General features: G+C 45.8%; 1 protein-coding gene across 1 annotated transcript in view; it reads left to right on the top strand.

Annotated features, from left to right (window-relative positions):
* VAT1L (vesicle amine transport 1 like) overlaps positions 1-11,554 on the top strand; it is a 150,381-nt gene extending 138,827 nt beyond the window's left edge. The window contains exons 8-9 of the mRNA XM_068529008.1: positions 9,457-9,540; positions 11,456-11,554. Coding sequence (XP_068385109.1) covers positions 9,457-9,540; positions 11,456-11,554 — 183 coding nt within the window. The remainder of the gene's footprint in view (positions 1-9,456; positions 9,541-11,455) is intronic.
* Positions 11,555-12,342: the final 788 nt, after the last annotated feature.

Below are 12,342 nucleotides of genomic sequence, written 5' to 3'. Positions count from 1 at the left end.
AATGAATAAAACCAGTACTATCTGGAAGCAAAGGGGTTACATCATTAGTAAGGAACTAGAGTCCTCCAAGCAGAAATAAGAGGTTCTCTAACTGGTTGGAGGATTTTGCTAAAGGATTTGAAGCAAGAGCCAGGTGAAACTATATTTTGTAAGTCCTGCCATTGTCATGTGGGATTTCAGGAGTGGCAGGAGCTCGTTAGGATGTAACCCGTTTCCAGCAGACTTGAGGATCTTAAGTAATTCAAGAGGATTTTCAAAGCATAATCACCAGCGTCACCCTCAGTGCTCTGGTGGCCATCAATGACTCATTCTCTGCATAGAGTAATATTTCCTTAGACTATTTCTATGTCTTTCTCTTTGGCTGAGTGACAAACTTCTCCCTGACCTTCAAGCCTCAGTCTAATAGTTCCTTTCTGCCAAGAGTTTCCCCCAGGTTTTCATCCTTTTCCCAACTCTAATTGCTTCCTCTTCTATGCCCATCACACTTCAAACATCTCTCTTACAGATTGTACAGCAGATATTTTTCCACAGGGGACAGGAACCGTCTCATGCATATTTTATCCTCCTCCCCAGACCTCACTTACGTGTTGGAATAAGCATCCACAAGTGTCCACTTCAGTTCTACTCCACCATCCAAGTTCGACACTGGGGAACACTGTTAAATAAGATCAAACAAACATTGGAGGCAAGTCACTAGATTTTTTTTCATCTTTTGCTTTAGTTTGGAATACAGCTGGACAAGAATATATAGTTTGGCTTGATTATGGACTGTACATTTCTGCACAACAGTTCCGGCTTTTAACTCAATGTTTATTTCATTTGAACTCCTAATGACCATGATACATATTTGGTCTTCAGTGTCAGGGCCGTCCAAGTTCCCAGGGAAAAAGGACCAGTAACTTCACCCCAATTCTACCGTCTTGCTTTTTTGCCTTCCCTCTTCCTCATTCTCAAGAGCATTCTTTACCTCTTCTAAGCGGGTACTCCTACCACTGGCCCCTTAAAAAATCCTCTTGGATCATCCACATTGGCCATTCTGTGGCGCCAGAACTGGGATGGGGCAAGAGAGATGACTAGGGTGCAAAATTTAAGGAGGCGCTCACTCTCAGGTGCTGAACCACCACTCGAATGACCCTGGGAGTGAGCGCCTCCTTAAATGCCCCGCCCTTCTCCACGCCCTGCATTACTGCAAAGACCCACTTGCAACTAATCCAAAAAGTTGTGTTTGAATCTTCTCTCTGCCTTCCCAGTGGATCAATCCATGGTCTCTGGCATTTTATTTTTTCAGTCACCCTTCCACGTAGGTCAAAATCTCGGGGCTCACTCTCTCTAGACTCTCGCAGCTACCTGACAGAACACAAATTCCAGATTTCAAGTCTACCTCCAATGAACGTGTTACTTTTCAATACCCACTTTGGATTTTAAGCAATCATCGATCCCTCCCAAAGATGGACGTCATTAATATGAGTCATCTGCCAGAGAAGAGTTTGGTAGATGTGTTTCTTAATTAGAGTATTACTCATTTCTTCTTTTTCAAAGCTTTTAATTTATCATCTAATAGGCACAGTGATCCGTGGAATAATCCATCTTAATTTTCTTCCTCTTTTAGATGGCTAGGCTTATTACTATTCATAGCACAAGCCAAATGCTTTGGTTATTGAGTGGTTATCATTTGTACCCTAATGAATTTACGCCTTTCACACCATTGAAAAGGAAATGGAATATCGTGAAACGTTAAATGAAACCCCAAACAAAGACGGAGCAATGTTAACCCTCACTGCTCAAGCGTGAAGGAATTGACCACTCAGAAGGTGACTGGATAGCGTAGATTTGTAGGATCCGCTGTGGGCAACCACACCCTTGCAGACTCTTTGGAATGTAGTACCATTGGCCCCAGGCAACCTTCCCAGCATCTTGTCCCAGGTTCACTTTTGTTCTCTGTCCTCATGCCCTCTAGCCTCTTTGCAGTCTCTGCTTTCATACTCAGCTCCCTCTGCTTCGAATGGTCCTCTCTCCCTTCTTTTCCTAGTTATGTTCTACTCATCCTTTAAAATCCAGCTCAATTATCACTTCTTTAGAGGAGTTTTTCTTGATCTTCCCAACCAGGTCAATTGCCCTATCCACGTTCTCATAACACCATCTTGGAATTATCCAATGGCAATCTTACATTCATGTGAGTCACTTTGATTGTTTAAGTCTGTGTCTCTGTAAGACCATAAGTTTCATGAACGCAGAGGATCTTGTAGGTGTTTGCTCACCATCATTTTCCCAGACTTCCAGAAAACCACCTCTCCTAAATCCACTGCAGAAAGAAATAAGAATGACCACAACTAGTGTTCCTCTGTGAACATGGTCTGAGCCAGTCACATTTTCCCCAGGGGTCATGCTTGAACACCAACTTAAATGCTACTGGACTTGGTTGAAGCACCAACCAATGGTACAAGATCAACTCTGATGGGCTGCGGTCCATTGGGGCGAAATAAACAAATCAGGAACACATTTTTAGACTGTGAAACTCTTTATGATGATTAGCCTATTTAATAAGCGAAACTGTGATTCCCTCAGGGCAGAGAGAGCACGTCTGTTTCAATCATTACTCCGCACACAACTCCTAGAAAAGGGCTTTGGCGCTGTTGGATGAGGGACAGACAGAATGAATGGATGGATAGATGAGTTATCATCATTTAAGATAGTAAGAGGATGAGGGGCAAAGAGGTGAAGTGGCTTGCTGGAATGGCATTAGTGAGCCAAAGCAGAGCCTAGGAATCAGGGACGTTCCCACTGCCTCTTGCCCCCACCCGCTTGGGACGGTTTATCAAGGTGCCTCCCAGGGACAAGAAGTGCCAGAAAACACTGAGATGGCCTCTGTGCTCAGGAGCTTGGCCTCCTGAAGTGTTTGAATGACATGACCCAAATTTCCTCCTGCTGCCTGGATGGGAAACCAGCTCCGGAAGAGAGGGACTGACTGTGGCCAGAATCCCTAGTCCCGGGAAATCCAGCCCCTGGCCAGCCACGCAGCTGGCACCGGCGTCTCAGACTGGGTGTGGGGGACCATGACCCCGATGACGAACAGACTCCACCGGGCCATCCAGGCAGCACCAAGCAGGCCACCAAGATACAGCTACCTGGGCCAGGGGCACTGGGACCAGGGACAGACCTGGCAGAAACCTCTGGGCATGGCTCAGCCACGTGAGTCTCACTCTCCCCTGAAATCAACGTCCTCGTTCATTCACTCATTCATTCCGGAGGCTGTCATATGCCAAACACGCCTTTGCGCTGGGGTCCCTGAGGTTGGTGCCATTTTCCTGCCATCTATGGCTGCACTCTCCAATACGGTAGACCTGAGCACTTGAAGTGTGGCTGGTCTAAATTGAGACCCGCTCGAAGTGTAAAATACATCACGGATTCCAAAACCTTAGTACCAAAAAAAGAATATAAAATATTTCATTCATACTTTTTATTGTATTGAGCATATACTGAAATGATATTTGGGATAGATCTGGTTAAAGAAAACAGATTTTTAAAATGAATCTCAGAAGCTTCTTTTTACACTTCTTACTGTGACTAATTAGAGAAATGTTAGTTTCATCCATGGTTCACTTCCTATCTCTATTGGACAGCAACGTACAGGAGAGGCTGATGGGCAAGTTCTAAGCTGGGGGTGAGGGTGACGTTACTAGCTGGTCCAGGTGCCGAGGGAGCCCAAAGGACACTTAGCCCAGACTGTGAGGGGCGGGGGTGGGCGGTGAGAGCAGCTTCCTAGAAGAGTTCACATCTAAATCAACAGACAAATCTGCGTTCGTTCCAGGACCAGGGCACTGTGGGAAGGAACTGGGTTTATATATCGGCACAAAGCTGAGAAGTCCAGATGTGTCTCCAGTGATGGGAGTGAGGGGGGTAGACAAGGGGAAGAGGAAGCAGCAAAGCCAGAAAGGGCAAAAGACATCAGATCCCAGAAACGGAGTCCAGGGATGTCCGGCAGAATTACAACGTGAGCCACATGCGAAGTTTTAAATTTTGTAGTAGCCACAGGCAGAAAAGTAGGAACAGGTGAAATTAATTTTAATTATATGTTTTCTTTAACCCAGGATATTAAAAATGCTATCGTTTCGATATTTAATCAATGTCAAGGAGAGAGTCTGCATTCTTTTTCATTATGATTGTCTTTGAAGTGTGCTGTGTATTTCACACTCCCAGCACACCACAGTTTGGACCAGCCACAGTTCAACTGCTCAGTGCCACATGCGGCTAGTGGCGACTGTATTAGGCAATGCCACGTCCACTAGACTTTTCTCTTGAATGCAATGGGGAGAGGTTCTAAGCAGAAGAGTGCCTTAGACAAATCTCCCTGGCAGCCAAAAGGGAGACCAGTAGCTTTCTGGAGGCTGTCACCACCATCTTCTGTACCCTGTCACCTACCCAGGCGCCTCAGTTCATAAACTGATAACTTGGGAGCAAAATCTCTCTTTGCAGACTTTACCCTTTGATGACGTTATTGGAGGGAAGTTTTGGGGTTCAGGCAGCAGAGCCCCATCTTGGGCTTTTCCAGAGTCCTGAAAAGGGCAAACTTCCCCTCTCTCAATTCCTACGCGGTTCCCACACCATTCAGAAGGCGACCTGCGACAGATCCCTGCGATTTTTCATCCTTGGGTTTCTCCTCTGTTGAAACTCTGATGCCTATACTCACCTAAGAGGCTTGAGGTGCAGATAAAATGAAGCAAGATATGTAAAATGCCTTACGCTGTGCTTCATAAAGAATTGACCAAAAAATGGTAGTTTCTTTCCCTCTGAGAGTTGTCATAAAAGACTCTTCACATCCCCAAGAGCAGCCCAAGAGGATGTAAACTCAAACAGCATGACCGCGGCGGATCAGACTCCTAAGCCTTTCTCCAACCCCCATATAAGGAACTTCAAGGAGTCAGTCCCTTTCAGAAAGAAATGTCCCCAAAATATGCAGATTACAGACAGCCCAGCTGGGAACTTTTTTCTAGCACCATAGTCAGCTTTAACTGGTAAGAAAACAGCTTTTCTGTTTCCCTGGGCTCTACCTTACTGGAGAAGCAGTTTAAAAACTGTTCCTAATCTCCAAGGAGTTTCCAGGTGCTTAATGACTTGCCAGGGTAATAAACAACTGAATTCTGGGAAACCATTATGTGAGAATCAAAGGAAGCAGCATGAATCTGGGCAGAACTGGGAAAAGGCATTGGTTTTTGAAGTCTGCCAAATCTGAGTTTGAAGCACATTTCTGTCGCCAATAGTCATGTAGTCTTTGGACAAATTGCTTATGTCTTTGAGAACCAAGGTACTTATCTGTAAAATGGGTATAATATGTATCTTGCAAGATAAGAATTATACATTCAAGGTAACAACGTATTAATTATCTATCACTGCCTGACAAATTGTCCCTAAGACTTATTGGCTGAAACCAACTTATGATCTCAGTTTCTGTGGGTGAGGAATCTGGGTAGGGCTTAGCTGGGTCCTTTGGCTCAGGGTCTTTCCCAAGGCTGCAATCAAGGTGTCAGCCCAGGCTGTGATCTCATTTCAAGGCTCAATTGGGTAAGGATCTGCTTCCAAGCTCTCTTGTTGGCTGTTGGCAGGATCCAGGGCCTCACAGGCTTTTGAACTGACGGTGTCAGTTCCTCACTGGCTGTTGGCTGGAGTTCTCCCTCCATTCCTTGCCATGTGGGCTTCTCCACAGGGCAGCACACAACATGGCAATTTGTGTCATCAGAAGAAGAAGGCAACCATAGCACAGGGAGATCAGCTTGGTGCTTTGTGACCACCTAGAGGGGTGGGATAGGGAGGGTGTGAGGGAGACGCAAGAGGGAGGAGATATGGGGATATATGTATATGTATAGCTGATTCACTTTGATATAAAGCAGAAACTAACACACCATTGTAAAGCAATTATACTCCAATAAAGACATTAAAAAAATAAAACAAATAAAAACACGTCAGACTTTAAAAAAAAAAAAAAAAGAGCAAGAAGGCAAGAAGAGTCAGAGAAAGAGAGAGACTGGAAGACAGAAGTCACAGTCTTTTTTTTTTTAAACTGGTAAGAAACTGATTTTTTGACGATGGCCATTCTGACCGGTGTGAGGTGATACCTCATTGTAGTTTAGTTTTGTTTGGGGTTTTTTTTTTTAATTATTTATTTATTTTTATTTTTGGCTGCGTTGGGTCTTCGTTGCTGTGCGCGGGCTTTCTCTAGTTGTGGCGAGCGGGGGCTGCTCTTCGTTGCAGTGTGCGGGCTTCTCATTGCGGAGGCTTCTCTTGTTGTGAAGCATGGGCTCTTGGTGCGTGGGCTTCAGTAGTTGTGACACGTGGGCTCAACAGTTGTGGCTCGCGGGCTCCAGAGCGCAGGCTCAGTAGTTGTGGTGCACGCACGGGCTTAGTTGCTCCGTGGCATGTGGGATCTTCCCGGACCAGGGCTCGAACCTGTGTCCCCTGCACTGGCAGGCGGATTCTTAACCACTGCGCCACCAGGGCAGTCCCCTCACTGTAGTTTTGATTTGCATTTCTCTAATGATTAGTGATGTTGAGCATCCTTTCATGTGTTTGTTGGCAATCTGTTTATCTTCTTTGGAGAAATGTCTGTTTAGGTCTTCTGCCCATTTTTGGATTGAGTTGTTTGTTTTTTTGATATTGAGCTGCATGAGCTGCTTGTATATTTTGGAGATTAATCCTTTGTCAGTTGCTTCGTTTGCAAATATTTTCTCCCATTCTGAGGGTTGTCTTTTCGTCTTGGAAGTGACATTGTGTCACTTTTGCTGTATTCGGTTGGTTACAAGCAAGTAGCTGGGTCCAGGTCACATTTAAGGGGAGGGGACTACACAGGGCTGTGAGTCCCAGGAGGTGGTTGGGAGCTGTTTTACAAGCTGTCTGTCACGATATTTAAAGATTCTCAGTAAATAGTAGCTGTTGTTAAGACTGAATACAAAAGCACTTGGAAAGCAACATTCATCACACAAACAGGAGAAATCTCCTGGATTATGTATTAGGGTGAGGAAATTCAACAATCACATGACACCGTCAGTCTATATAAAAGAGGTTGATTCTAACCAATGCTCACTTATCCAAAGACTGCGTTTAAAGATACATTTAGGGACTTCCCTGGTGGTGCAGTCGTCAAGACTCCACGTTCCCAATGCAGGGGGCCTGGGTTCATTCCCTGGTCGGGGAACTAGATCCCACATGCTTGCAGCAACTAAGAGTTCGCATGCCGCAACTAAGGAGCCCACGTGCCGCAACTAAGGAGCCCGCCTGCCGCAACTAAGACCCAGCGCAACCAAATAAATAATAAATACGTATTTTTAAAAATTAAAAAAAAAATTAAGGTACATTTAAGTTATATCAAACAGCAGTTTGATAATATGTTGCCAGATGACAATGTTTGGACATTAGAATTAAAAAGTACCCATTCCCCCTACATAATGTTTTATCATATATCCAAATCCCTTTCTAGTTATTTTAGAATGCCCATGTTTTTATGGGGATGTAAGTAAAAATGTGCACCTCGATTTTCTCATTTAACAATATTATAAAGACATTTAATCCTGCTGTACATTATTTATAATTAGCACTTTAACAGCTACAAAACATTTCCATTCAGTAGATACATGTCAGAGCCATGGTTTACTTAACCATTCCCTTATTCTGTGACATATTATAAGTTGCTTCAATGTTTTGCCACTGAAAGCAATCGAGTCCCTTTTGTGTGGTAAGTTTTTTCCCCATAATCTGAATTGTGTCTTTAGGGTAAAGTCCCAGAAAAGCAATTTGAATATGCACATTTTAATGGCTCCATCAAGTTTTTATTCAAATGGGAAAATGGCTTTGGTTTTTATATCAGCAAACACTGCCCCATCAGCCCCAGACTGAGTTCCTCAAAGGTAGACAGCCTAGCGTACTTGAAAAGAAACTGGTTTTACACCATAGCGTCTATAATTCGACTGTGCTTCAATAAAAAATAAATGTAAAGAAAGCAATCTGACTCTGTAAAAGATGACACAACTAAATCTATCTGCATAACAATAATTGAATGGGAGGAACTTGCCAACTAAAAGAAAATACTTTCAGATATAGTTTAAAAAAACTAAATGGACTTCCCTGGCGGCGCAGTGGTTAAGAATCCGCCTGCCAATGCAGGGGACACGGGTTCGAGCCCTGGTCCGGGAAGAGCCCACATGCCGCGGAGCAGCTAAGCCCGTGTGCCACGACTACTGAAGCCCGCACACCTAGAGCCCATGCTCCGCAACAAGAGAAGCCATCACAGTGAGAAGCCCGCGCACCGCAATGAAGAGTAGCCCCTGGTCGCCACAACTAGAGAAAGCCCACACACAGCAACAAAGACCCAACGCAGCCATAAGTAAATAAATATATTTATAAAAAAAAAAAAAAAACAACTAAATGAAAACATATGCTATCAATAAAAGATATGCCTAAAATAAACCATAGCATCTAGCCTATAAGCAACATGTAGTGAATATTTGTGCACTGAATGAATGCATGAACAAAAATACTTAAAAATCTGAGACTTAAGGAAAAATATTTCAACTAGATCTATCGCTTTTCTTAAAATCAAGAGATGTTGCATTTCCATTTAGATTTCACTAAGAGATGTGGAGGACTTACCCACGCCAAACCCTGGCATTCTGTTGCCCTTTCCTTATTTTATTTTATCCTCACAGCACCCCCTAGAGTTCATTTTCCATACAACAACACAATGAAATGCTCAAAGGCTACATCAGATTACATCACACACCTGCTTTTTTCAGAGGGTCCCAGGAGGCGCCTATGTATTGATATTTGTCTGACAAGCTCCCATCACTTGAAAAGAAACAGAAGGTCCTCTTCACTGGGGAGAATACTAGTTCTGGGGAAACCTCTGCTTAGGTGGAAACAAAATTTCCACTCAATAACCAGGAACCATGGGAATTTTCCTGAATGTAGTTCAGCCTCGGTGATGGGTCATTTTAGCCAAACTACGAATCAGAGTTATATAACATTTAGGTAAGCAGGGCACAAATGACCCTTGAAAAATAATTTATTTGGTCAAAATTTACTCTGGCTAATGTTCCTGGCCCCTTGGTAGCATGTTAACTCTTGGAGTTCTATAGGACCCTCCTCCCCCAGCCTTTTGTTTGTTTGTTTGTTTTAAAGAAATGTTCATCTTTTTATTTCCGGAGCTATCGCTCTCACTTTTCAGACTCAGGAAACCGAGTCGCTTGCATAAGAGCAGAGAGTGGGAGTGACAACCAGAATTTATCTGCACGCGTTTTTGGAAACCATTGCTAGTTTAGCTGCTAAACTTGAACCGCAGCGCCCTCTGGTGGACAGCGGGTGGTTTGGCTTTTCCAGGCCCTCTTGTCACCTGAGCGACATCTCATCTAGGCCCTCCTGTCACCTGAGCGACATCTCATCTAACTGGCGCTTTCTCTCCCTGTCTCTCAGGTGAAGGAGGCCATGCAGCGGATCCACGACCGTGGGAACATCGGCAAGTTAATTCTGGATGTAGAAAAGACCCCGACTCCACTGGTGAGTCAAAAGCAGAGGGATCCGTTCAGTTCAACACCAGAAGGTTTATCCGGTGCAGGCACAGGTGGGATGGAGGGAAGTACAGGAAGCCCTCTGCTGGGCTGGGGCTGGCGCGGGGAGACCAGAGGAAATGAAACGAATGTGCAAGTGAGGGATTAGTCACAAATGGGATGAACGCTAATAAAGAAAGGAAAGCGCTTTGGTGAAAACGTTTCAAGAGCAATCTGAGGGCAGTCAGGAGAGGACAAGACCACACCCGTGTCTATTACACCTGCTCACTCTTGGCTGCACAAGTGGGAAGAATTCCTGGTAAAATTTAATAAATTCACATTCAGATACCCAACAGAATGATGCCAACTGCCTCCAAAATGCCTCCTGATGGTCCCATGGCTTTTGTTTTCTCTTACCAGGACAATACCCTTACACGCAGGGACCCCACCAGGAGTAAAGCATGTCACACTCACATCCCAGACACTCTTGCAAGGGTCCCTTGAGGGGCTCTGCAGTGTGGCGGTCGACACACAGACTGCCATCAGACTGCACAGATCCAGAGGTGGGGCAGGTGGACATCGGTCAACAAGCCCTACAGAGAAATGGGACACTGCAGCTATGGATACGGGCCACAAAGAAGGGCTCGCAGTAGGGGGTCTGTTCCCGTTAGGGAAGTCTGGGAAGGCTTCCTTGAGGAAGCGGGCTGAGCACGAAAGGAAAAGCAGGCATTGAGTAGGCAGGAGGGTGGAGGGATGGCACTGCATGTGCTGTGGCCGAGAGGGAAGTCCAGCTCCAGACCAGCCATGTGGTATGGGCGGCGGGGGTTGCTGAGATTCAGGAGATGATTCCTGTTTGTAAGAATAAGTGGGGAGGACAGAGGTTCAGGGGATTCAAGGGAAATTACCTAGCTCAGGGTCTAGGAACAAGAAAAGAAATCTGAGGCACCGTTCACAAAGGGGGCTGTAAATGGACAGGACTAGGATGTTTCTGAGCACCTGTCATGTGCTCAGCAATTTGCCAGATGCTTCAAATACATCATTTCCCTTTGTTTCACTTGGCTCCCATGACAACTTTATAAGGCAGGTGGGTTTATCCTCGTCCTAACGATGGAGGAAATGGAGGTTCAGAGAGGTGTGACAAGTGTGCCAGGTACTAGCGAAGACAAGAAGGTAGGTGGGTAGGTAGATAGATGGTAGATGGATGGATGGATGGATGGATGGATAGACAGGACCAGAAAGAGTCCACATCTTCACAGAAAGGACATTCCCACGGGGGAATATAGACAACAAAGTGGATAAACCCACATTTGTTAACAGTGTTCTTCTGGCTCGTAGGAAGTGACAGCATCAGGATTTGAACCCTGGCCGGTGGGTGCAGTGGACGGCGTCAATGCCCACCCATGCCCCCGGCACTCATGATTCCCCTGCATGCCGGCGCTGTCCTCCTGCTGGCCGCTGCCCCTCTCTGCCCGACAGCCTCCTCTGGCCATGGCAGAGGCTTGGGTTATGCACAAAATCAGCACTCCCTGGCTTCTCCCCTGCTCATGTGTCCCCCACTGCCCCCCAGTGGTCCCCAGCAGGACCGAGCCCAGTTGCCCATGGCAGGACCTAAGTATTAACATATCCCGTGCCAGCTTCCTTGCCTTTTCTGTCTCCTTTCCTCACTCTGACCCACTGTGCTTCCTGGGATCATCTCCCAAGCCCTGGAATCATCTCCCCAATTCCAAATACTTGCAGTCAAATGCTTTCTCAGAGTCTGCCTCTTAGGGCGCCCAACACGAGTCACCTGGTACCACACTGCCTTCCTGAGGAATCAGGTGACCGTAGCCCTCAGAGAAATCTTTCCCAAGGGCCTTCATCAGATGCTCGAAGAAGGCAGGAGACAGACTGAAGAACCCTCTAAAAAGTCCTCCGTTGAATTACAGATGGCCAATGACAGCACAGAGACCAGCGAGGCGGGAGAAGAGGAGGAGGACCACGAGGGTGACGGTGAGAACAAGGAGAGGATGCCGTTCATCCAGTAGCCCGGGACGCAGGCAGGAGGACGTGAGGGATGTTCTGGAGAAAGAGGAGCCGGCTGAGAAAACCCTTCTGTGCCCCAGTGAACAAATGCTGTAGTCCAGTGTGTGTTGTGTTTGTCTGCTGTCAGCTGAGCTAAAAAGCTGTTGATCACTGTTGTTTTTGAAATTAAGTGCCAATCCCATTCCATGCAGTATTACGTCCTTCCCCCATCTGTGTGTTACACTCTCCCCACTGCCCTGTTTCAAAACCATCCGTCTTTGGGTCCTTCTCGACAGTTCTAGAACAGCTTTGCAAATTGATATAAGCCCACAGGTCCATTGCTGAAGAGACCAGACATGGGCAAAGACAAGTTTCGATTGAAAGGTGTTATATCACAGAGCACTGTCCTAGGATTCTTCAGGCCAATGACACTTTTTGCTGCCAGCCGCCCATGCTTCCGACAAGACCACGTGCCAATTTGGCTGGCAGAAAGAGGGTAGGCCAGGAGACGTTTTCACAAGCCTGTAAGTTTAGGATCTCTCCAAGTTGTCCTTTCCTACTTCCCATTGAAGAGGCAACCTCCTTACATTCATTCAGGTGTTTCACGGTCAAAAGGTTAAACCAACCTCCCCTCACCCTCTGATGCTTGATTCCTTCACCGGTTCTTAACCATACACATAGGGAAACAGATGTGGATTTTTCAGGATAGAAGATGGGTCAACAGCCACAGTATGAGGACCAGCCACAGAGATCCCTCCTCTGAAACCGCATCTCACGAGCAAAATCCTCCCCCCGCCATATGTATTTAATT

The sequence above is a fragment of the Eschrichtius robustus genome, chromosome 19, assembly GCF_028021215.1.
Source record: "Eschrichtius robustus isolate mEscRob2 chromosome 19, mEscRob2.pri, whole genome shotgun sequence".
In the NCBI taxonomy this organism is placed as follows: domain Eukaryota; kingdom Metazoa; phylum Chordata; class Mammalia; order Artiodactyla; family Eschrichtiidae; genus Eschrichtius; species Eschrichtius robustus.
This window is presented reverse-complemented; position numbering and strand designations above follow the sequence as displayed.